This window comes from Piliocolobus tephrosceles, chromosome 5 (genome assembly GCF_002776525.5).
Source record: "Piliocolobus tephrosceles isolate RC106 chromosome 5, ASM277652v3, whole genome shotgun sequence".
Lineage (NCBI taxonomy): Eukaryota > Metazoa > Chordata > Mammalia > Primates > Cercopithecidae > Piliocolobus > Piliocolobus tephrosceles.
Window position 1 is genome coordinate 113,115,735 of NC_045438.1, and position 26,798 is coordinate 113,142,532.

General features: G+C 33.7%; 1 protein-coding gene across 3 annotated transcripts in view; it reads left to right on the forward strand.

The window, feature by feature from the left end:
• The first annotated feature begins 14,079 nt into the window (after positions 1 to 14,079).
• The window catches only part of BMP5 (bone morphogenetic protein 5), a 122,835-nt gene continuing 110,116 nt past the window's right edge, over positions 14,080 to 26,798 (forward strand). For all 3 annotated transcript variants that reach the window (XM_023222976.1, XM_023222977.1, XM_023222975.2), the window contains exon 1: positions 14,080 to 15,295. In XM_023222976.1, coding sequence (XP_023078744.1) covers positions 14,806 to 15,295 — 490 coding nt within the window. In that variant the 5' untranslated portion in view covers positions 14,080 to 14,805. The remainder of the gene's footprint in view (positions 15,296 to 26,798) is intronic.

Below are 26,798 nucleotides of genomic sequence, written 5' to 3' on the forward strand. Positions count from 1 at the left end.
TGATATTGTTTAACATTTCATTATACATATTGAGATATTAATATTAATCATTTTTCTAAATCAAAGGATATCTTAGGTAAAGAAACTACTAGTGCTGTATAACAAATTACTCTCTGCTATGGTTTGAATGTGTTTATTGCCTCCAAAATTCATGTTGAAAACTTAATCTCCATTGTGGTGGTATAAAGACGTGGGGCCTTGGGAGAAGTGATGAGCTTATGAATGGATTAATGTCTTATAAAAGGGCCTGAGAGAACTAAGTTAGACCTTTTTTGCCCTTCTTTGTTCTGCCACGTGAGGAAATAATATGTCCCTTCTGCCATGTTAAGTACTCAGCAAGAAGGCCCTCACCAGACACAGACTGCTGGCATCTTGATCTTCAACTTCCCAGTTTCCAGAACTATAAGAAATAAATATCTGCTCTTTATAAATGACTCAATCTCAGGTGTTTTGTTATAGCAGCAAAATAGACTAAGGCATCCCTATACATAGAAGGTGAAAGCAATGAACATTTATCGTTTTACATTTTCTGTGCATTAAGAATCTGGTGACAACATAAATAGATACCTCTGGCTTAAGGTCTCTTTTGAGACTGTGGTTAAGTCGTTGAATGTAGCTGTGGTATCCTCTGATGGTTTCATGGGGGTGGGTGGGTGGAGGGATTTGCTTCCAAGTTTATTCATGTGGCTTTTGGCAGGCCTCAGATCTGCTTCAAAGCTCATGCATGTCATTGCTAGTAGGCCTTAGTTCCTCACCATGTGGGCCTCTTCAGAGGCTCTCTGAAAGTCTCCACCACAGGACAGCTGGTGATCCAAGAGACAGAAAACCTGAGAGCGAGAAAGAGGGGGCACTCAAGTTGGAAGTTAGTCATTTTATAATCTAATAGTAGAAGTAACATTCCATTACTTCTTATATATTGTATTCATTAGAAGCAGTCAATAAGTTCAGCCCACACTTCAGGGGAGGGGATTATACTAGGGCAGGAGGACCAGGGGCCATTTTAGAGGCTGCCATTGTCTGTATCAGTACCTAAACCAAAATATTTTCTTGAGGTATTCAGTTTTACACTAAAGAACATATGAATATTCTTGAACAGTTTTGAAGACATTCTTACTATTTGGCTACTGGCACCATGGAAACTTTTTTAATGATTGTTTCAAGCAATATTTGAGAGTATTAATAGTGGTGACTATTAGGATAGTTGTTATTGAAATATCTTTGTAAATATTACACTGAGAGAAAGACACCGTTTAAGAGAAACCTGCCATGTATTGAAAAGATAGATATCCAACTCTCATTTTTATATTTCTTTCTCTATCTTTTTGCAATACATATGGGTACATTTCCCAGATCTATCTTCATTAATTTTTTCCCTTCAGCTATGTGAAATCTGTTTGACCATATGTTGATTGATTTTTTAAAAAATTGGTGTTCATAGTTTTATTTCTATTAGATTTTTATTAGTTTTCAAACCCTCCTGTTCTTTTCTCAGTATCCTCCTTTAAAAACTTATGATTTCTGTTTCTTCTGTTGTGTCTTTACCATTCTAAGCATAGTTTTAAAAGTTTACTTTGGATGGTTTTTTTCCCTTCAGCTTGGGGATGTGCAATACTTCCTGCTGTCTTACGTGACAGCTTCTGCTCAGGTTAGATTGCTTCCTTATATGGTTTGTAGTTTTTGGTTTTAAACTTTTCTTTAATAAGTATTTTCTCCCTGTGCAGAATACTGTGGAATCTAGGTACTTAAAGTGAAGCTATTAATATGTATCTATGCTATGTTTGTTCTGTTGTTTTAAAACAAGTTTTTAATATTGAGGCTTGGGAATTCTACCACTATCCTTAAGGACAACATAGTGCCGTGAACTATTTTGTTTATTTTATTTATTTTATTTTAATTTTTTGAGACAGAGTCTTGCTGTGTCACCCAGGCTGGAATGCAGTGGCACAATCTCAGCTCACTGCAACCTCTGCCTCCTGGGTGCAAGCAATTCTCTGCCTCAGCCTCCTGAGTAATTGGGATTACAGGTGCCCGTCATCCCGCTCAGCTAATTTTTGTACGTTTAGTAGGGATGGTTTCACCGTCTTGTGTAGGCTGGTCTTGAACTCCTGACCTCATGATTCACCTGCCTCAGCCTCCCAAAGTGCTGGGATTACAGTTGTGAGCCACCACGCCCGGCCTTGTTTTAATTTTTAAAGGAGAATTTTATTTTATTTTTTCACTTAGATCCTTAGGCCAAATCAAATATCACTTCCCTAGGGGTTATTATTTTCTCTCTCTCTTCAATTGCTCAGAGGTCCCCCTTTTATTTTCCTAGCTGTCTATAAGGATCTCAGGTTCAGCATCTATCCTCATGTAAGTCCAAAGTAATATTCATGTCTCTATATGGACAGTTAATCTGCATGCCCTAGAAAAGTGGCTTTTCCTGAGCCTGATAAGCCCCCTTAAACATCTATTGAGCCATTTTGCAAATTATCTGGTTTTACATTTCTTCTTTGTTGTTGGTGCCTAGGAATTTCTCTTATTTTCCTTTAAGCTCATCTGTATATTTCACTTCATTATTTTGATTACATGTTATTTACTGTTTGCTTATGTAGCAAGAGGTGTGCTTTGTTGCTACAGTCGGGTTGTAAGAAATGTACTGAAAAACAATAATATAATTTGTTGTTGAACCAATTCCTTTATTTTCTGTATATTTCAATGTTTATCTTCCTTCCCATTCTTGATTTCCTTTATTTTGCATTGACCCCATATAGAGACAACCTCATAATTTCAGATCCTGTCCTAAGTGAAATCTATGTCTATGTAGAGTCTTTCATTTCTTTTCACCCACCAAATTAGTCTCTAGATGTGCCTAGGTACTTACTGTATAATTTGTTACCCTATAATTTAAAACTGTATACATAAAATACTTATGGGGTGAGAAGGTATAAATTCTTCTAGCTGAAAGAAATGTAATTAGTGTTTTGGCAAATTTGAGTGTGTCATTGCAAAATTCTGTTCTGTAGGTTAGTGGTGTGGTTTGGTATAAAGAGAAGTAGTAGAAATGTTCACAACAGAGACCCAGGATATAAAAGTCTCTTTGTGTTTTTCATTACAAGGTCATTACTTGCCATTCTTTAGAAAATAAACTTGAAGAATTGTTTCCAGGTTCTAAAGTTCAAGAGTTTTTGGACAAGCTTAGCAAAATGGTAAGTGAAATACTTAAAAAACCGGTAACTGAAAAGCAAAAATTTAAAGATGTATATTTTCATAGCAATAGAGATAGGATTATTATTTCTAAAAGCTTAAAATGTGTCTAAACATTTCTATTCAAAAAGGCTACATTAAATTTCTGCAACTTTACAATTTATATAACCAAGAGGTGGCAGTATTCCATTTAGTTTTCTTTGGAAACTCATTCTCTAGGGGTAAAATTTTCAGATATATTCTAATTAACTTTTAAAACAAGTATTAATAAATACTACTATTATCACATGTACTTAAAATAATTATAATTGAGTAGCACTTTTTGAGAATAAGAACATTAAACCATTACTGTATAGAATAGTTTGATCTGAACAGCCAAAAATTAGACATTTTAAACATCAGCATATGGGTGTTTTACATCTAAAATGCTTTGTTACCAGATTGTCTCTTTGGTGTTCTACTCTGTCTTAAATATTGATTAATTTATTTTATAACACTATGAAAACAGTGATTTATCTTCAGGCCTAACTAGTTAATAAGGGGAATAGTTTGGATTGAGAGTTCATAACAGACAATATAATTTCATCATTATCCTTCAACATTTTCTTCAAGAAAATAATAAACGTTTATGAACATTTTCATCTATTGAAAATACGTTCAAATACAATCTTCCGCTATTAGTATTACAATGAAAACAGCTAACATAAATAATTGAAACAGATTTCAATCCCAAATTCTAAATCTGTTCCAAAAAATCTTAAATGAAAGCTTACTGGAGGCACAAATTCTCTTTTACAAGTATATCCTGGCAAGAATTGACTTAACGGTCAATTATTACAAACAAAATCCAGGTTTCTTAATTAAAATACAAAATATTGGCTGTCCTACTTAGCCTGAAATAAGTGATGGAGGAGGCTGCAATTATGGTGGCGCCTTCTAATGCCACTGATGGTCAGAGCTTGTCACTGTTTGTATAAAAACCAGTTTCTTTAGAGCTTTGCAACAGTGCTATGGATTGTTACTTCCTTAGCAAAAGCTTGGCATCAAAATTCTAAAACAGAAGTTTAGGGATTTTTTTTGAGTTTGGTCTGAACACCAAAAGACTTTCATTTTTACTCTCATTAACGTGGAAAAAGTAAATTCTACCATTTATTATAATTAAGTTTTCGAACTTGATAATTTTATATTTAAATATGTATATAAAATTTATGAAATGGGTATATTTGGCAAATAATACTAAATATAGGTTAATGAACCACTCATAGCAATTTTGAAACAAGTTTTAAACAAAATCTTTATATACTTGAACGATAGTTATTTTTATTTGGTAAGCCCAAGTAAGTTTTTATAATTGATTTTATCAAAATGAATAAAATGCATTTATTTTTCAGTTATCAATGTTAGTGGCAAAGTATTTTTAAATGACTTATTTATTCATGTAAGGCTCCTTAACCAACCAACTTAAGAAAGACTTCTAGGACAGAATAGGTTACACTAGTTGTAATTTTATCTGTCTTCTACTCACTTGCTTCTCAATTGGAAGGAATGGAAATGACAGTCAAATTGTCTACGGCTGGTCAGTGAGACTTGGGAAGAGAGAGCAAAAACCATGAGCTGATTGTTATACCTTGGATTCATACTATGTTTGCTTACTTCTATGTAGTTTTTCTCAAGGAATTTAGTGTTGTTATAGGTCTTATTGGCATAAGAAAATATCCTTTAGGAGATAATCTTTTTGACTGCTATGTATTAAACTGGAGAATGCATTTTTTTGAGCTGCATTATCATATAAACTATGTAAAAGCTTATATGGACCATTCACAATTGTGACATACATTTCTTAAACTTTGATACAGTTATTAGGGAAGTAATAAACAACATGAATAATTATTAATGTTAATTTAATAGTTGTCATTGCTTATAGATGGTTTGTAAATCTTTTTAAGCAAATTTGTAAATTTCACTCTATGAATATTCATTCTATTGGACATCTATATGTCAAACACTGTTTCTACAACACTGAGCTACAATAATGCATAGGAAGAAATTTCTATCCTTCAAGAAGTAGTAAAATATTATAACACTTAACACTTATTATTTATTTTGTGTTAGGCCCCATGCCAAGTCTTTTTATGTTTATTAACTTATTTAAACTTCATAAAACCCTAAGTGATAGCACCTGCCATTATCTCCATTTGACAGATCAGGAAACTGAGGCAGAAAGTGGTTACACAATTATGAAATGGTAGAATCGGAATACAAATTTAGTCTAGTTCCTGAGCAGAGGCTTTTAATTGTTGTGTTATTTTGCTTCTCCTTTTATAACAAGACAGATGTACTCTTTTCCAGATGTTCTGGTTGAAAATCAGTCTTATGATATGTTTTGCATGATGGCAATCAGCTCCTTAGATAATCACCTTCTTAGCTCCTTAGATAATGTGATTCCATAGTAAAATTTGTTTGGAAAATGCTATATACTACACCTCCCTTTCACTACCATGTTTTTTAAAATCTAAATGTGCAAGTAGCATGCTATATGCTTTGGGCTATCTCTTCGTAAAGGTATGAAAATTATACACTTCTCCACTGTGATCTGAATAATACATGTGACAAATGCTATGATAATGATTACTTTACATTTATGAAAGAATATTCACATGCTGCATCCTTTGACGATTATAAAAATCTTCGGAAATATATATTATTAATATCCCTTTTTAAGGTGAAGAAACTGAGGCAGAGGTGTTAAGTGACATTTCTTACATGTAACAAAGCAGGCAGTAGCAAAGCCAGTGCTTGAAGGCCTATAGGCAATTATCTATATGTTTTAGATGATTCTTTTACCAAGCTATTAGTTCATTGTGTAGTGCTTACTTCAAAGATGAACAAGCTAACTTTTTCTCTTTTCACTCATCATATTGAGAAGTTGACAGCCTCCCTTAACACTAATGGAAAACCTCAGGGTAGATGTGCATTTTAATTTTATTTCCTTGTGCAGTGGAAGAACAGTTAGTAAATCAAGCCTATTTTTCTCTATTGCTGCTGCACTGGGATACCATAGGAAAAGATTTGAGATGTGCTGTTAAAACAATGAGGAAATATCACTAAGGAGAGATATTCTATATGTCCTCCAGGATATTAGGAGATTGTACAGAACGATAACAGCCTGAAATCCCTGGCTTTGTCTAACTTGATCTATCCATAGACACAACAATTTTATTTGGGGAAATGATCTTTTCATAGTAATTCTTAAGTCTTTTTCTCTTCATCAAGTGATGAAACAGAAATACAAACTTTGAGTCCCAGGTTGTCAGTGTGAAGTAACCAATGGAAAAGCTCACAAGAATCTCAGTTGTACTGGGTGAAGTGCCCATGATAATAAGTTATGAAACATGTTGACTTTTATGAAGCATTTTCTCATACATGTTCTCATTTAATGTGTTCAACAGCCTCATGATAAGGTGCTCTTTTTTTCTCCATTTCACAGATGAAGAAACTTAGATTCAGAAAAGTGACTCTTTGCTGTTACTCTGTAGTTGTGTGATTCCATTGTGACTTTTCCAAGGTCATTCAGGCAGTAAGTGACAAAACCAAGATATAAATCTTGTTTCCTGGCTTTAAGCCCTATGCACTTTCCTTAGCAAGCACCATGCTTCTTAAATATCCCTGGCATCAGTCATAGAAGTGGAAGAACTATAAGCAATGAGAACTGAAGAATTTTTACAACATTCTTTGATCACATGATAAGTGATAAGGAATAGAAACTTTCTACTAAAAGTTTCAAGCATCCAAATGACATTTGGATAGTTGCAAAGATAGAGTACTCGTATCATAGAATAATGAGTTGTAAGCTTATGCCCTGTAGTTATTGATTTTATCCTTCCAAGAGATTGTGATTTTATCATATATGGATGATTTATATTTCAATTTGGTAGGAAGATCATGCTAGCCTGTTCTTGGACTTGTAAATTGTAGAGGCAAGCACCCATTGAAATCTGTATATGTAGATTTATAGAGAAAGCTGAGAGTATTTGAACTGCTCTAGATTTCCATGGAAATAACTTTGGGCATCTAGAGAGCTCTTGAAAAGCTTGACTAGTTGTGAGTGTTGACACTTGTCTGACTCTGTTTAAGAGATGTTATTAGATTGATCTTTTTCTAATGTGCCTTTATCACTGATTTAAGAAGCATGCTTAAAATATATATATAGGTGTGTAGTATATTTACATATGTGGAGTGTCTGGATTATTGTAGAAATTGTAGACAATTTGGCTTAACTTTATTTCCCTAGAAGTGGTTGGAGGAAAACATACAAATCTTAGAAGACTTTTTAGAAGACACAGTATTAAGTGGGACTGCATATTGGATTAGAGCCTACTATTAAAAGAAAATATCTCATGCCAGAATATAAAATTATTGGATGGTAAGAAGGTAATTTCTTAGACTCAAAGATAATTATTCATTATAAGTGTGAACTGACAGGATATAATTTCAACAGCTACTTAGGTTATTTTCTTGTATTTTTACTATAAGGCTGCATATCTCATTAAAATTCAGAGTTATTGCTGGATTCAGTGGCACATGCTTATAAGTGTTAGCTACTCAAGAGGAAAAGGTAGGAGCATTGCCTGAGCCTAGGAGTTATAGTTTATAGTCTGCTGTGATCACGCCTGTGAATAACCGTTGCACTCCAGGATGGGACACATAGTGAGACACGTCTCTAAAAAACAAATTTGGAGTTATTATTACTGTTATTGTTATTATTATTATCATGGTTTTGGCCAGAAATAGTGAAAAAGTTGTGAATATTTCAAAAGAATTTCTATCTACATCTGAAAACACTGAGCTTCTCGGGTTGGGTAAATAGGGTACAATATATGCATCTGTTTCCACAAAAGCAGTTTAAAAGTAAAATGAAGTTGTAAGATGGGGAGAATATTATTATATTGCAGACTGATGTCATCACTGCCTTGCTGATGAATGTGCAGCTATAAAAATACAATTGTTCTAGAAGAAAGAAGAACTGGAGATTAGGAGAAGAGATGGTAGGATTAACTCCCTCTCTGTAGGAAGAAAGGGGTGGTGAAAGGTGAGAGATAAAGAAAACAGTTACACACTTGAAAGAGAGTTCTAGATAAGAAAACTAGGAGGGATAAGCCTTTTAAAAATGGAGACACAAGATAAAGAGTTTCTTGTAAAATAGAGAAACAAAAGATATAAACAGAATGCAAAGTATAAGAAAATAAAATCAATACATTTTAAATGTAGGAAGTAACTGGGAAATGAAGATGGAAAGGAGATCCAGTGTAAGAGGAAACTTCAGAAACAAACATTCGCCTCTGAGGAAGATGCATGTGCATGCATACGCATGCACGTGGCTCTCTCTAAAAACCAAGAAAATGGGAAAACTTCAGAACTGAACATATCCAGTATAGATAAGAAGGCTCTTTTTATGTGTGTTCAAATAATGACTGAATTTTTTAAAATTAGATTTTAAAGCTTTGTAGTGGAAGAGGCTTTATGATTCAAATTACATGATGTTATAATCTAAGAAAAAAACTGTAAATAAGAGCAGAGGACTATGTAACAATTAGATACCATTTTGAAAAATATATTCTTATTCCCTCTGTGAAACAGTAGCACTTTGTGTCTAAGAAACTGCATTTTAAGCTCAGTATTCGAAAGACAAACACTTAAGGAAGTTGTTCTAGAAACAGCTGACCTCTAATTTGGGGAAGAGTAGGAACTGTTTTAATTACTGCTATAGTAGGTACAGAATAGCCTAGTATTTAGTCTGTAAATGGATGGAAAAGGTTTTCTTGATGCAAGCAAGCATGTATCTGTTTAAAGAATAATTTATTACATATCATAGAAACTTAGCAGCAATCAGGGAAAAAATAAAAAATCTTTCTCTAATTTGAAGTTGTCATGTCACTGAAATATATAGCTTATTATATGTGATTTATATGTTGCCAAGATTATTTGTCAGGCGTTCTCAACTTTGGCTACATATTATTCAGTATTGGAAAATACTAATGCTTGGGATCATTCTCAAGAGTTGTGGTATAATTGGTCTTGGGTGTAGTCCCACCCTTAGTATTTCTTAAAATGTCCTCCTGTCCCCATTTGTGATTCTAATGTGCAGCCTGGTTTGAGAACCTTTGTGTTAGAGGGATATTTACACGTACAGCTTGGATATTAATAATTATTGTTATGTTCCCCACTATTATATTTCTTTAGTGTATTATATCTTAGGAAGCAGATAGTCCATATCCTCTCATATCACAGAATATTAATGGATCTTGGATGATGTACACACAAGTTCTTTATATTCCTGATGGACGATTTCTGTCATGTATCTTGGGCCAATTTGTTAGGCTGTAAATTTATCTTAAAGGTTTTGAAGAAGACCCTATAAAATATTGTCTGCTTCCTAGAAAAAAAGAATGCTATGGAATAGTAGGGCCATTTAATTAAAACATTACAGATAATAGTAAGTCTGCCATCAAGGCCGTCTTGCATTAGGTAATTTTTAAGTTTTCTTCAAATTGTCTCATTGTGAACATAACATGACTAGTGACATTTATAGATTTTACTTTCTACTCAGGATCAAGGTGCTGTTAATGGGAATTTTGGGGTAAATTGGCAGCTGTGTCTTTCATAAACTGTCACACTACTACAGGTTTTGAATTGGTCAATTTACTGGTAAGATACTTGTAGTTAGAGTCAGCCATCTAGAAAAGTATAAATAGTGTGGGCTTATAAGCAGTTACTTTGATACTCACAAACATGCCTTTAGTGCATTCTTCCGTGCTCCAGACCCCACTTCATCTCAGGTCTACTGTGTGTTTCATGTCTGCATGTATCTACTGAGCTTTAGCAGGTGTGCTCTTAATTGCTTATGTTCCTTAAACAAAAATGGTCATTTTCAGGGCTTCTTGCATTGTAATATGGGTCATAAAAACAGCACCAGCAAAACAAAACAAAACACATACAATAAGCAATTACAGTGCAAAGGAATGAGGTGTTAATTGACAGGAATAGAAGTTGCTCATTTGGGTCAAGGGCTACTTCAATTCAGTAGGCTGTCCTTGTGATGATAGACCAAGGTATTTTGCAAGTTCTAATGTAATTCTTTACATAATGCTTTCACTTCTGAGTTATTACAATTGCCTAGTATTGACAGAAGTTTGTAGTTAGATTCATAACTGGGGTAAGATGTGTAATTGGCAAGTTTCTTTATGAAAGGAAACTTCAGAATGTTAGGGGAGCCTACGTACTAAGTGATGCAGCAGTTCATCAACTCATCCGCTTAATGAATCTTCATAACTATTACTTCAGCGAGAACTGCCCTTAAAAAATTCCCTGGAATATTCATCTTTGTTAAGAAAATGGACTGTTACGCAAATATTAACTGAACCACTAATATGTACTGCTTTATACCAGTGACCAAAATAAACTCAGCCCTTCTTTTCATGCAGTTTGCTTTACAGTTAAAGTCTCAAGAAAAAACTAGAAATCTCCCTTGATTAATAACTACATTGAAATAATAATTTTATGTCCTTAAATATATTCGTAGGATAACATTTACTCTCAAGAAATAATATAAAATCAATCTTAGGAACATGTAATAATACAAAGCATACTGAAAAATCTTCTGTTCATTTAAAACTATTCAGTAATGTCACCATCCATGAAAAATAATACCCAACATTTCAAAAGTTTTTGGTGACTGTATTTTATTATGCATTTCCAAGTCTTCCTTAACAACTAGTAATCAAGATGGACAAAAAGCCTATGCTGCCCATGATTACAATCCCTTTCAGGTTATAACAAGCAAATCTAAGTCAGATGGTGGTGGTGTGGCACTGCTCTGCCTTCCTTTGGACCACACCATATTCTCTACTTATATGTTTTTCACTCAAAGAGAGTGAACTGAAGTAATTTAATACCATAGATGCTGCTTTGTTATGCATTTGTGCATGTAGTCACCAAAAAGAGTCTAGAAGGTGATACCTTCCCTAAATTCCCCCACTGCTTCCAACCTCTTCAACATTCTAAGTGGCCTTATCTCCACCCTTTCCCCTTACTCCCTCCAACACAATCTAAGATAGCTTTTGCTTAAGATTTTATAATCACATTCAAAGGATTTTGAATTTTGTTTTAATTTGAGAGACAATTTAGAAAGCAGATGACATTTACATTGGGTATTTGTCTTTCACTGCAGTCATATCTTTGTATTAAGAGGTTTTTCTCCTAATGGAGAGAAAGGAAAAATGTTTTCAAGGAGAAAACAACACAAAACAAAAAGCCAAAAGTGAAAAAGAAACGTCCTTCTAGAGCAACACAGACTTAAATGCTTCAAATTTTTTTTGGAACAAGTTTCTTTTAAAACTCTAAAAAAAAAAATTGGTTGATTGGACATAGTTGGTTTATATATCAATAGATGAAATGTGTCAGATTTTAATGAGAGAAAGTGAAAAATGAACAGAAAGAATGACAGTGGAGAAATACTTCTCACATGAATTCCATTGTCTCTGTTCCTCACCAGAAATTTCCTAACATTAGGATATATCTGGGAAAATACTACATTGTGAAAGGTAGATTTTTACAAGGCTCCTGTTTTTTTTTTTTTTTTTTTTTTTGAAATGTGCTTATCTTTAGACACCCTGGGTGTTTTTACTGTCCCCATGTCTTCTTTCTCAGCATATGCTTATTCCGTATGTTCAATGCCTTATACAACTTTAAATACATACTCTGAAATTTGGAATGTTTATACTTTGCAGTTGCAAAACACTTTATCCTTCAAATTGCTCTCACTACAAGTCTACCTGAGAATTCAAGTAATGGAGTAAAATACATGTACTTTTAATTGAAAATGAATCTGACTTTTTGTTTGGTGGTTACTATTTCCTCTTTATTCCTGGAAGGCTTTTTCTTTACTTTCTTTCCCTCACTGCACAAGTTGATCGTTTTGAAAAATAAGTGTTTGCCAAATCTAATCTGAGTTGGAAGGGAAGGTCGGCGGGGAGGGTGATTACTTAATATTCTGACTAAGAATACTAGCAACTGATTTCCAATATAGAGGTAGGCTATATGTCTGGTGAAACAATTAAATTATAATTACACTGATTGATATTATAAATCATGCTTTGGGAAAATGAGTTTTAAGACTTGTGATGCCTAGTCTCATTTTTGTTTTTTGCATGTATCTTAGAAAAAAATTCAGCACATATGGAAGATAATAAGAGTTGTTTCTTCCTCTAGTGTGGTAAATTTTTACTTTGTAATTCTGTGCTGTGCTCTAGAGACAAATGAAGCAAATTCATAACTTTGATGATTTATTTTAAAATATTGAGAACTGTAGCCTACTTTAGGATGTTTTATAAATGCAGAGAAACTTTTTGTCTTAAAGTAATTGATTTGACTTTGTTTCTTAGTTTGGTTTGGATATTAAATAAGCACTGTCAAGAATTTTAGCCATTTAAACTATTTCTTTTTGAAGTGGTGTTTCTTAACTTACTTTCAACCTGCTCTATTGGTATTCTTTGTGATACCTATTTTACAAGGGTGTTCCATGTATGTCAGTATTTGGGTGTGCTACTGTGTCATCCTACATGACTATTCATAATTAAATTTCAGTAAAGCAAATATTAAATAGCAACATCAAGTTTTCCTGCAACACCTTTGTATAAAAAAAAAGATGCATACAATAAGATTCTGCAAGCCCTTTCAGTATTCTGCATTCACCAATAACTGAAGACTTCTGAGAAATATGACTTTTCTTTATACACTCAAAGGAAATATGTAAAAAGAAATTAAACAAGAAACCAGGCGCCGGTAGGTAGAGTAAAGGAAAAACATTAAAATTTCATAACAGCTCTAGAATTTGCTCGATAAATTTACGTTGGTATCAGAATACTATCCCAGACAATGAAAGTACTGTGAGCCCTAAGGTTAAGTGAGAGCCTGTAAGGAAAATTAGAGCTGCACAAAAACATTGTAGACTTCCAAATTTTAAAGGCATTAAACATTAAGGATAAACACATACTTTGCTCATTTCCTTGGATTAAGTATGGTATTTTAGAAAGGTGTGCACTTTCCCCATTTTACCCATCAAATTTTAAAAACTCAAATTTCAGTCTGCATGTAGTCATGAAGATTTGATTTGTGTTTATTTGCATGGGTTAAAACAAATCAAAGTATTGAGTACAATTTATGGGAAATGTCTAGTTTGTAGGTCTGTGTATATTTCAACTGAAATAACTTAAAAGTTATGAATCATGACACTACATTGTAGGATATTTGTATTTCAACTTTCTGCTTAAAATTTTAATACTTAAAGACACTTAAAGCTAGGTTATCTAATCACTGTTATTGAATTATTACAACTACCATTTTGGCAGCTAGAATATATTTATTAGTGATTAATTCTCTGCTGTATTTTATTTTAAAAGGCTTTTCTGTCATTAAGAAAACAGTGAATTAACCTCAATTTACAACTCATCCTTTTATTTTTTAAGAAGTGCAATTTAATGACACACAAAAGCTAGAAATAATCTCAAATATAGAACTGAGATTCATCAAGCTAACTTAGGCACAACCTGAGACTTAATACAGAAGTGTATTAAGTACATGCCATTGAAAAAAAAGATCTAAAGAAGTACTACGTAAAATGGATGGCAAAATTTTCAGTGTACTACTTGAAAACTGCCTTTTATTTCCCCTAGAATTTGTATGCCCCATGCATCACCGTTCTATGTTAGATGCATGGTTATAAAATTGTGAAAATGGAGACTTTTCTGGTAGCAAAAGGGTTAAGTTCTTTTTGCTTTACCAGTTTCAAATTACAATGAGAAGCCTCTTCTTTCCCAGCAGGGTTGTGCTTACATTACTCTTTAGATCTCTCTTGAAGAGGGCTGGTATATTTGTGCCTGCTGGAGGTGGAATTAACAGTAAGAAGGAGAAAGGGATTGAATGGACTTACAGGAAGGATTTCAAGTAAATTCAGGGAAACACATTTACTTGAATAGTACAACCTAGAGTATTATTTTACACTAAGACGACACAAAAGATGTTAAAGTTATCACCAAGCTGCCGGACAGATATATATTCCAACACCAAGGTGCAGATCAGCATAGATCTGTGATTCAGAAATCAGGATTTGTTTTGGAAAGAGCTCAAGGGTTGAGAAGAACTCAAGAGCAAGTGAAGATTACTTTGGGAACTACAGTTTATCAGAAGATCAACTTTTGTTAATTCAAATACCAAAGGCCTGATTATCATAAATTCATATAGGAATGCATAGGTCATCTGATCAAATAATATTAGCCGTCTTCTGCTACATCAATGCAGCAAAAACTCTTAACAACTGTGGATAATTGGAAATCTGAGTTTCAGCTTTCTTAGAAATAACTACTCTTGACACTTTCCAAAATATTTAAAATAGGACAGGAAAATCAGTGAGGATGTTGTGCTCAGAAATGTCACTGTCATGAAAAATAGGTAAATTTGTTTTCAGCTACTGGGAAAGTGTACCTCCTAGAAACTTAGATTTTTTTTTTTTTTTTTAAGAGGACAAGAAGGACTAAAAATATCAACTTTTGCTTTTGGACAAAAATGCATCTGACTGTATTTTTACTTAAGGGTATTGTGGGTTTCCTCTGGAGCTGCTGGGTTCTAGTGGGTTATGCAAAAGGAGGTTTGGGAGACAATCATGTTCACTCCAGTTTTATTTATAGAAGACTACGGAACCACGAAAGACGGGAAATACAAAGGGAAATTCTCTCTATCTTGGGTTTGCCTCACAGACCCAGACCATTTTCTCCTGGAAAACAAGCGTCCTCTGCACCTCTCTTTATGCTGGACCTCTACAATGCCATGACCAATGAAGAAAATCCTGAAGAGTCGGAGTACTCAGTAAGGGCATCCTTGGCAGAAGAGACCAGAGGGGCAAGAAAGGGATACCCAGCCTCTCCCAATGGGTATCCTCGTCGCATACAGTTGTCTCGGACGACTCCTCTGACCACCCAGAGTCCTCCTCTAGCCAGCCTCCATGATACCAACTTTCTGAATGATGCTGACATGGTCATGAGCTTTGTCAACTTAGGTATGTTGTTCATTTGTTTGTTAATCTATGTTATTACAAAGTGGAAGTTTTTCCTAATAGTAAAGGAGCTGCTTGGTAGGTGGTCATGTTTATATAAAGTCATTTTCTCTAACTCTCCTCTTTAGCTTCTGTTTTGTTTCTTTCATTCATGCTATGTAAGATTTTGCCTTAGGCAAAAAGTCATATATATATATATATTTAATATGAATAGTTAAATTTAAACACTGATAGTGTGGGTCTTTTCAGATCTTGTTAAAATTTCAACCTCACTTAAATATATGAATGCAAAGGCAATAGTCTAAAAACAGGGACATTTATGAGGATAGCTATGCTATGGGCAAAAATAAAAAAAAGAAACGAGCACTTACAGATGGGAAAGTAAAAGTGACATTCTGAACCACTTTTTTTAAAGCGATTTAAAGCACATATAAGTATATATTCACATACTACTTAAAAATCTCTCATCTAGGGGAAGCAACTACTGTAAACATATAGATGTAAAATTAACCAAGATCGAATAGCACCATAAAAGATTACTATCAAGGAATCAAGGAAGGGATTCTGAAATTCTATAATAAATATTTCAGAAATAAAGTTTCAATCTAACAGTTCTTAACTGTAATGTGTAAAGTATGTTCTACCTACTTGATTTTTTTCACAGGCAAGAACAATGTAAAACATGATTTAGGGGTCTTTATCTATACAAAATTTTCCTTCTACATGACATAAAATATTTAATTGTAATTTTCTGTAAACCACAACAATATCAGTGAGAACATTTTAAAATTATGTCTTAGTCATAGCTGCTATTTCATGATGGTTTTTAAATACTGATAATGTCAAATGATAATTTAGTTCCCAGTATTCCCTCTCACAATAATATTATGGATTACCAATTTCAAATTATTTTATAAGGGCTGTTGTTTTCTTTAAATGTTTTAGTAAAAATTGAAGGTGAAATTTACTATCTTCTGGCAGGCAAAGGAAAATAACATCGAATGTGTTTTATTTTTGAAGATTAAAAATTCTATCAACAAACTTAATCCACTGGGAAGAATTGAGAACTTTATGATGTAATAGCTTTTAGAACTTTGTTTTACAAATGCAATCTGCTTTGACTTAAAATTAACATGTTTTATAAAACACTTAATTAAAAACTTCCTCATGTAACATCTCAAAGGAAATATTCTTTGAAAAGTCAGATTATCAACAAATCTTAATAACGTATGAATGCTTTTATAATATATGTTGCTTAATATACTCTGCTCATTTGCTCTTAGCAATCCTAGCATGAAGGATAAGGTACTTAATATATCATATGTTTTATGTTACTAGAGACAAAGCTCTCATTATTAAGTGAATAAGTCATCATTTGTTGCACTAATCAGGTGTCCTGGAGGCCTTTTCTTCTACATATAATTAACAGACTTCACATGGAACTTTTTAGCCTTTAAAATATAGCTTAATGTCAAATTAATTTGATTGCTTTTACCTAGTATAAGGGACATGCAAACGTAGCTTGTGGTACATTTTGCTTTGTAACATTTCTAAAGTATTATTCAAGAATTTAAAGTAGTATAAATATTTTAATAGAAAAATTTCGATCTAGCAAAATTTATATATTCATAAACCATTGAGAAAATCAGGTCATATCATCTAAAATCTGACAAAGAAGCATATATATGTTACATATTTTAATAAACAATAGCTTAGTCATGAATGTCATATTTTATTAGAATTGTTCTGATCATTTACAAGATAAGTGTAAGCATGATTTTTTAATTTATGTGTTTCTTTACGTAGAGTAAGAAAGTCAAAACAAGTAATAGTTTTATTCGTTGATTCCTAGAACATTTTTATTATTGAGAAACACATTTAAAAATAGATGACATTTTAGTTACACTGTTCAGATTATAATAACATAACAGTTTATTAGCTTATTGCCTATATGAAGAAATACAATTATTCATTAGACTCTAGAGAAACAATGTTAGTTATAAGCTTTAGAGAAATTGTGTATTTATTTTTATCATGCTTGAACTGCTGAGTAGTACTTTATACTCAATAACAAGCTGTGTTGTTTCTTCTTTATTTAATAATTCCAAACTGTCTTACATGAAATTACTGACAAACTCTGACACTAGGTGAGTTTTTCTTGGTAGACTTTAAGGAAAATTAAACCACAGTTTAATTATCCTTTGATCATGCCTTCTAATAAATCCAAAACTTATAGTTGATCACTACTTAGTAAAAAGCTTTAACTTTTGCATTTCTTTTATAATCAAATAAGTAAGCATACTCAGAAAAGGTGAAAGTGTAATAACATTATTAGCTGCAATAAGAGTGTCAGTGCTTTTTAAATGTAATATCCATTAGCAAATATTACCTGTAGTTTATTTCATGTTCTTATAAGACTAAAAAGGATTAGATTTTATTTTTTCACTATCTTAAAATATATGCATATAGCTGAGACTAAGTGCAAATGAGTCACGTTAGTAATAGTCAAGGGATTTGTATTGAGGAAGTCACCTGGATATTTAAATATGTGAAAAGAATCTGTTGACATTTCCCATAATTAGAAGAATTATATGAAAAGGATCTTGTAGCATCCTTTTCAAAAATGCTTGTGTGTTGTCCTTCTCAAGTCAAATAACGGATTTTCTACGGTTACCTTGTCATTCAGAAATTCTTTTTTCAACATAGTTTTGGTCATGAAGAACAATTAAACTTAACCCAAACTCAGAATCATGTTTAACAAAATACCCACTGTATAAAATTCAGATGAGATTAGCTTTATGTTCATAAGTAAAAAATAGATTTGAATTTACTAAAAGAAAAATAAAATGTAAATAAATTGCCTGGGGCATGCAAACATCTAAATGTGAAACCAAAAGCATCATTTTAACCTTTATTTTAGTGACTTGTTTATTTTGAAGAAATGAATATGAATTATTAATTATGTGAAGAGAAATATTCCTTCTATCATATTAATTATTCTTAGGCCACTTTTATCAGTCTCATAGTATTAAATTTTACAGGTTGAATTATTTGCTTTTTCCCTAAAACTGTTGAATATCAGTGGAATTTTTGCTTAGTCAATATAACATTATTTTGTTAATAATAATGTCTTTCTGTTTAGTTTTCTTTTTTAACCATCTCTTTGTCAAAAGTGCTAAGTGTTAGTATATGTATTAAATACCAATACAAGTTAAAGACATGATTAGATAATTTGCTTACAATATTTATCTCTTGTTTACACAAAGAAAACATGTAGTGTATTTCTAAGATCTTTTAGTTAGAAGCCAATTTTGATTACTTGATGACATTGTCCCCACAATGACATAACACTAGATATTTTAGAGGAAGTAAAAAACAGTAAAAACAGGAAAATTACTGTTATATTATTCTTTGTATCTACATATTCCTCTGGAAAAAGTTGAACTTTGAGTTTATTAATGGTTTTTCTCTTAGATATATTTCAAGAATATGTTTTAATTCCAAGCATAAAAGTATTTAAATGTGCTGTTAAATTTTTTAAATATGAGAACATACTTAGTATATTATCATGAAAGAAAAAATGCTTTCAAAAACTTTAAACCTTTTTTGCCTACTTACCCTAATCATTAAGTTCTCTTGGTACTGGAAGGAAAAAATGCTTATGTTCTCAGTTGACAGATTTGAAAGGCATCATTGATAATTTATTGTTGTTTTTGGCTGAATGAAGTGCCCAGTGGAAAGGAATTTATATACACATCTGCCTAAAGATGCCTATCGATGTAGTCTCTCCAATAGTTATTAACACTTGTGCAACATAAACACACCCATAAACACATGGAAGATTTTTTTTGAAGGCGGATGGGTTGGAAGGAAAGATAATCTAAAGCCATTATAGTACATATTCATAAATTATGCCTGGAGTAACTAATGCTAATAATGGGTAAAGCAACAATCATTCTGTAAAAGTTTTAACTTTTGAAGAGAAAAATATTGCTGAATGTGGAGACCTTTTTCTCTCTTCTTCAACAACCCTTCACATTCATAATCGTGACCAACAGGATTCTTTTTCTGCTTTAAAGATGATTGATTATCAAGTGACTGGCATGACAGACACACGCAGGGTTGCCAGAGATAGTTATAATCATAGTTTAATTAAATGCCTTTCTTTTTCTTGCAAATTTTAATGGTTACTTACAAATATCAAATTTTAAAGATTAATGAGACGTATTAGCTGGAACTAAGGAGGACTTGGGACTGCCTCAGCCGCCACCTCTGACTCCTTCCCTTTCATTCTTCCATTTTCTGTAATATCACCACTCTCCCTCCTCCCTTCTTACAGCAATTTTTGGCCTTTCCTCCTTGTTCTGTGTCTCTGTAGCCCCAGGCACTCTTGGCACCCCTCTCCTTACCACTCCCACCCTTCCTGGGGTCTGCCTTTGGTCCTGGTTTGCTAGAGGCTTAAATTAGTTGAAAATCAATTAGTTACAGTTTGAGAATTGAGGTACACTCTCCTGTTTTCTCTCCAGTTGAGGAGGAAAGGGTTATGACGTGCCAATTGCGGCCTCCACCCATTGGGAGAAAAGCTCCCCAGGGCACCAGAGCTGCCCTGGCTCTTGCCATCCCCTGTAATTGTTTCTCCATCATCCCATTCTTCTTTGCCTCCTCATCTCTCCCTAAGGATCCCATTGACAGAATTTAATTGTGTTTTGCCTTTATTTTATAAAATAACATTTAAAAGGGAAAATTTCAAGAAAAGTAAAAGAAGGAAAAAGAAATCAACATTGAACAAAAATAACACTCATCAAACATGCCAGTCCTATTTAGTTTATAAAAAACTTTTGCTTATATTATCCTTAATATTCTGTCACTTCCATGAAGGAATTAATTTTGTTTTGAGGAGAGATAATGAGAAAGAATAAAGACAAACAGTAGGATTTAGAGGCATACAGGAATAAGGATGAGACAGAGAAAGAAATAAAATATTTTGGAAAAAGAGCCTGAAAGAAAGAAAAGGAATGAAATGAGTCATTAAAGGCTGGTTTTTGAGTTGTACAGGTGGAGGAGTGCTGGGAAATCCTCAGTCTACCCCATACTGAACAGCAGCTAATTCAACATCCCTAACCACATCAGCTCGAGGGGAAAACCCTTTCATCCTTACACACTAAAATACCGAAGTGGGGAAGGAGGGGGGTTGTCTCACTATGTGTGTACAAGGAGCATACAGACAGGCTACTCACATTTACAGTCATAAATAATGTAGTAGCTCAGCTTTAAAAAACCACAGGTTAAAAGAAGAGGCTTCCCTGACGCACAGGAGAGGGGCTGAGATCAGAGGAACCACTGAAAGGGTTGGAGAGAAACAATGAATCCCTTGTTCTAAGTAATATTTATGAGTGCTTCTTTGCACCTTAAGTTCGTATTTTATTGGCTGGGCTGTGGGGTTTCCCATTTGCTCATCTCTTAAAATAATACCCTTGGCTAAGATATCCTTTAAAACACACTAGTCAGCCCTGACAAACAGCTCATTTATTTAGGGGGAAAAGGGATCTGTTTTGATTTTGATGTCAGATTGGGATGTTTAAGATTCAGCTCACAAAGTCTAAGAGTAAGATAAAAATAATGGTGGAGTATTCACCTGACTTTTTCAGAGATGTTTAAAACAATCTGCACAACCAAGTAGTAGTAACCCCTAGTTTGTATGAGTCTTGCCCAAGAAGTTGTGGATAAATGATAATTTTAAAAGGCGGAAACAAAATATATTAAAATATACAGTGTTTAAAAAGAGAAAAAAAAGACTATTTGTAGATTAGTAAGAAAGGTCTTTAGTGGTTTGGGGAGAAAAACAACAACAACAATAACAAAACAAAAACCCATAAATCAAAAAGAATGCATTAACCTCAGCTTGGAAGGCAGTGAATTAAATACATATTATATAACTCTTAGAAACCAAAACCTTGTATAATTCTGAATATTTGGATGTTGAAATTAAACTGGAGATTGTGCTGTTTTATGACTTCTAAGACAATGAAGATCCTTGTCTTCGATATTGTGTTTGTTCAATTTCTTTCTAGAAAATAATTTTAGCAACTTTTATTGTTCTTGTTAAACAGGTTTCCTGGAGTTGTTAGGAATAAAGAAAATAGTTTTAAAAAGTCAGGATCAACAGATGTAAATCCTGCTTAGATTTTATGCAGGACTATTAGACATGTCTAAACCAAGAAAAGATTTATTAACATGTACACAATCCTTCAGCTATTTTAATGCTCTAATGATATGAGAAGTTCCGTGTTATTTGTTGGGCAGATTTTCTGTCTCTGTTCTGACTCTGTGATTACCCTTTTTATATAGGAGACACAGCCATCTCCAGAATCTTAAGTTTATGGCATATTACTGCTCACATGACTTTAAAGTTTAATTATAAATTAAATTTAATTGCTTTCTTTTCTTTGATTCCATCGCAGAAGTAGAGTAGTATACAGGAAGCCAGAATGCTTGGATTGGAATTCCATATTACATGCTTACTAGCAGCATGAACTTGAGCAAGTTATTTAAATTATTTGTGCCTCTGGTTCCTTATCTAAAGATAAAGTGTAGATAATAAGATAATAAGTGCAAATCTCAATTCGGTGAATGTTGAGAGAATTTACAGGGGCAGCTGCATAATCTGTGGACCCTGATGAAAATGAAAATGCAAGCCCCTTGTTCAAAAATTATTAAGAATTTCAAGATGGTGGCAGCAGAGCATTATACCAAGAGCAGGGACCTTCTAAGCCCAGGGCCCTGTGCAGCTGCACCGGTCACTTGCCCGTGAGGCTAGTCCTACATGTTTGATTACATGTTGTGGCAACAGAAACCATGTCCCATTCATCACTCCCCGCCTGCCCCACCCACTGAGATGTATCAGCGTTCCCAGAAGAAAAGAGACAGAATGTGCAAACTGCATCATTTAGGAGAGTTTAAGTAATGTTATAATGTTTATAGTGTTGTGGGCAGAGGTTTTGTTTTGTTTTGTTGTGGCAAAACAAGGGATCATATAGTATCTTGGGATGGCAGGGTAGCCTTCACTACTCCTGGGTAGGGGGCATAGTTACCAGAAAGCTCAGAGGAGAGATATGTGGGGAAGGTGCCCTGATAGAAACTGTGGCATTGGGAGAAAGATGCCATACATCTAATCCCTAGATACTCAGCAGGGAGGGGTACAGATTCCAGGGGATAAATACCCAGACCATATGTTTTGGTCTTCCCTTGGTTCACCCTCACTGAAAGCCAGAGAGCCACAGAACCCATTGGTGCGGTTCCTAAAAGTTAGTCTCTTGGTGAGAATAGCAGAATAGGGAAATGTGAAGAGTGGATCTTGAAGTACAAATGGAAGATATTTAGCACAGGTAGATAAATAAACATTGGTTGTTTAGTCAGCAAAGGTTCTAGAATTACTTCAATTTCAGTGCAAGTTACTGATATATATATGTTAATCTTTGTCTTGGTTAATTTATAATAAAATTCAAGAGAATAATAATTTAGTGTGAGAGATAACTACTTCAGGAGTTGATGAAATAAAGTGGTAAATATAAGCATGGCATGCTGAAAAAAAATCCTTCAATTGTGTTTGGGTCAATAATTTCAGCTGATATATTAAAACCATTTTAGAGAAAATTGAAATTAAAAAACAAAAATTACCCAGAGAACAGAACCCCCTAAAACAAGGAAAAGTAGCGCTTTCAGATCACAATATGAACTGTGGACTGCAATTGCCAATGAAAAAATTCAGTAGGGGAACGAGCAGAATATATGCAAGTATGTAGAGCAAAATGAAGAGCAATATATTTTTCAAATCCCTGTTTATTCTCAATTGTATGTTATACCTCCTGAAATGATCCATGACTGTGTGTTAGAGCTTTTTTGAATTCTGAGTGGAATCATATGATATTCTCACATGCAGTGTTCGCATTCCATAGTTAATGTTGCAGGCAAAAATAATGTTAGAATGAGGTAGATAGGGATTATTGTCTTTCTTCTTTGCTACCTTTATTCTCCTCTGGCAGAGCTCCTGTAACTCAGAGAGGCAGAATTTAGTTAGTAGAGCAGGTATGTCAGCTATTTAGTTCTCATAGATAATCAAGCACTAAACCTTGAGGCCAGAGCCACTCCCTGCCCTTCAATCGCAGAGGAATACTGAATAGAACAACTCCTTTCCAGTGCCAGTTTGTGTTTTCCATCAAATTTGCTACAGTTGGCAATTTCACTTATGTAATTATTAAAAGAGGAAGAGAGGGTGCAGCTTGGAAATTGTGTGGCCTCTTCTGCAAATAACCTTGATGCAAACACAAAATACTTATCTAGTGGGGAAGAAATGAAGGTTATTAATTAAATATGCTTTATATCAAAATTTGTGTAGATGTATTCTTTGCTCTGGGTGAAGGAGGGTCACTTGGTTCTCCCTTAACTGTTTTAGTAGGATTTCAGTGTTAGGGCTTTGGAGCCAGACTGGTTTGAATTCCAGCTGTGTATCCTTGAGCAAACCATTTCATTTTGTTGAAACTATTTCTGCATCTAAGTGGAGCTCATAATACAGAATTGGAGTTAAGATTGTGTAAGGTGAGGTCCTAGACCTTTGAGTCTATATGAGACAAATAATTAATGGTCTCACCTGCTATTACAACTATTTCTACTAGGATATACTATGGAGATCTAATATTAGAGGAAATCTATATTCAGCCTACCAGACTTCATCAAATAAATGCCTTGCTGAAATTCTGAAACATTATGCACATAATTTTTCCTCTGTCTGAAAGAGAAACCTTGAATTTCATTGACTCTTTCTTCAAGTTGGACAGCTGATGGACTCTGTTCCCCCACCAGGGTGCTTTGGAAAAGGTCAGTCTGTGGCAGAGCCTTCATGAGACGGATTGTGGTGCTTTCCTCTGAGGACCCAAAAGCAACATTTTCTGTGATTAGCTGCTGAAAGGTGCTTTTCATATTACCTTTGGTCAGAGTCCTAGAACTACTCCATGGTTTTACTTTAATTTTAGATATTACCTGTTCCATTTCCTTGCTTGTTAAGGAGAAGGGGAAACTGATTAGAAGCCAAGGCAGTAATATACAATAAGAAGATATTTGGTTGTAAAGACATGGACACTCTACAAAGAACCCTTTGAAATAATGTTAAAAAAAATTTTTAATGCTTATTTTCATAAGTCAACTCATTTTGAGGGTTTTAATTTTTAAGAAGTTGATTCATGATGAAAATTTAGGTGTATAAACTTTTAAACTCTAAGCAGGAAGGTCACTCTGTTCAAATAATCTTTCAATCTTGGAGCTTTTAGTATTGTCTGTAACTCAAATCATGTCTGAATTTATGATTTATAACTTGCAGCTATTCTCATTACTATTTAAATCATTATTATAATTTTGTTTCTACTTAATAACATTCAGCCTTAAGTGTCGTGACTTTCCTCGACTATTTGGGTTTTTTTTTTTTTTTTTTTTTTTCAGATGAGGCTGTTAAATATTTTTGTTAATTTTCTTGAGTTATTATAATATAATAACTTACAATGTTTTAAACGTGATAAAAATGTATTTGTTTGGTCTCCAAAGTCACACAAAAGGCCATACATAAACTGTGGACATCTTCTATTACAGGATGCATATTGTAAAATCATCACATTGATTTTTGATATTTCATAATATATTGAGTGGGAAAACATAGGTTTATTGTTTTCTCATTATTTAATAAAATGCTGAAAGATAAGCCATTAATATGTCTCGGTCTGTTTGTGTTGATGTAACACAATACCTGAGACTGAGTAATTTATAAGGAAAAGTTTGTTTGGCTCATGATTCAGGAGGCTGAGGAATCTAAGATCAGGCAGCCCATCCAATGAGGGTCTCGTGCTGCTTCAACTCTTGGTGGAAAGTGGAAGGGAATGTGAGTATGTGCAGAGACACGCAGGAGAGGCTGGGCTTATAACAACCTGCTCTCAAGGGAACTAATCCATTCCCAGGTGAGCAAAAACTCACTCCCTCCCACAAGATGACATTTATCTATTCATAATGGCAGTGCCTTCATAATCCAAGCACCTTTCATGAGGTTCTAGTTTCCAACACTACCGTGTTGGGAATCAGCTTTCAACGTGAGCTTAGGAGAGGACATACTCAAATCGTACTGATAATTACTGCTAGATTTTTAATTGTGATGGGTAAAGTTATTAAAATAAGTACACATTCCAACTACGTATTTATTGATATATTCAAATCACCATTTAAGGTTTTTCTCTTTACACTTTACATTAAAAGTTATCATTCTTCAGTAATTTATGTTGAGGAATAATTTTATTTATCAGAATAAGAGAGCCTTTTTTTTGTATGTGTGATGCATTTACAGTTATGCATCATTTAAAAATGGGGATGTACATTCTGAGAAACGTTTCTTTAGATGATTTCATCACTGTACCAATATCACAGAGTGTACTTACACAGACCTAGATGGCATAGCCTACTACACACCCCAGCTAGATGGTAAAGCCTATTGCTCCTAGGCTACACACCTCTGTAGCATGTTACTGCACAGAATACTGTAGGACGTTATAACACCATGGTAAGCATTTATGGAAACATATCTGAAAAAACGTAATTGGTTGTGCTACATTATGATGGCTATGATGTCACTAGATGATAGGAATTTTTCAGCTCCATTATAATCTTATGAGACCAGTGTCGTATATACGATCTGTGTTGATCTAAACATTGTCATTATGTGGCTCCTTATAGTATATAAAATTTCGTAGTATAATTGTAGCAGTGATAATTAAAGGAACAATAACAACAATAAATGTAGTTCCCATGACAGAGACTGGACTCTGTGATTTTTATGCATTATTTCAGTGTATCCACATCTTAATTCCATGGGTAAATATTTTTCTGTCAATGTATTGATGTAAAAATTGAGGGTATTCAGAGGGTAAATAACTTACAAAAGTCACCCAGCTAGTGAATGGCGGAATCATTACTGGAGCCATGCTCTGGTGACAGATTTTATATTCTTTGCCATTATTCTTTGCTTTGTAACCAACTTTTGGAGAAATTAAAAAGTATACAATTTTTAACAACAATAGTAATAATGGCTTACATTTTTTAAAAGCGCCTTTATGTACATTATGTGGTTTGATCTAAATTACTGCAGTATATAGCACTCAAGGAAGTAGATATGATCCCACAACACACATCTATGGAAACTGGAGTTCTGAAAAGTCATTCATTCAGTCATTTAACAAATAAAAGCTGATTACCTACTATTGGGCGAGACACTGTGCGAAAGACTGTGCCTGTTTTACTGCCAAGATCACAGGGCAAAGGAGCCAGGTCCAGGCCCAAAATCCTTCATTCTTGTGCCAGGATTTTTTTTTTTTTCTTTGCTCAATGTCACATACTTTAAATAAATCACACCAAAAATCTAGCACCAAGTAAAATTAAAAACACTAACAAAAATCCCTTTAAAGAATTTTTTTTT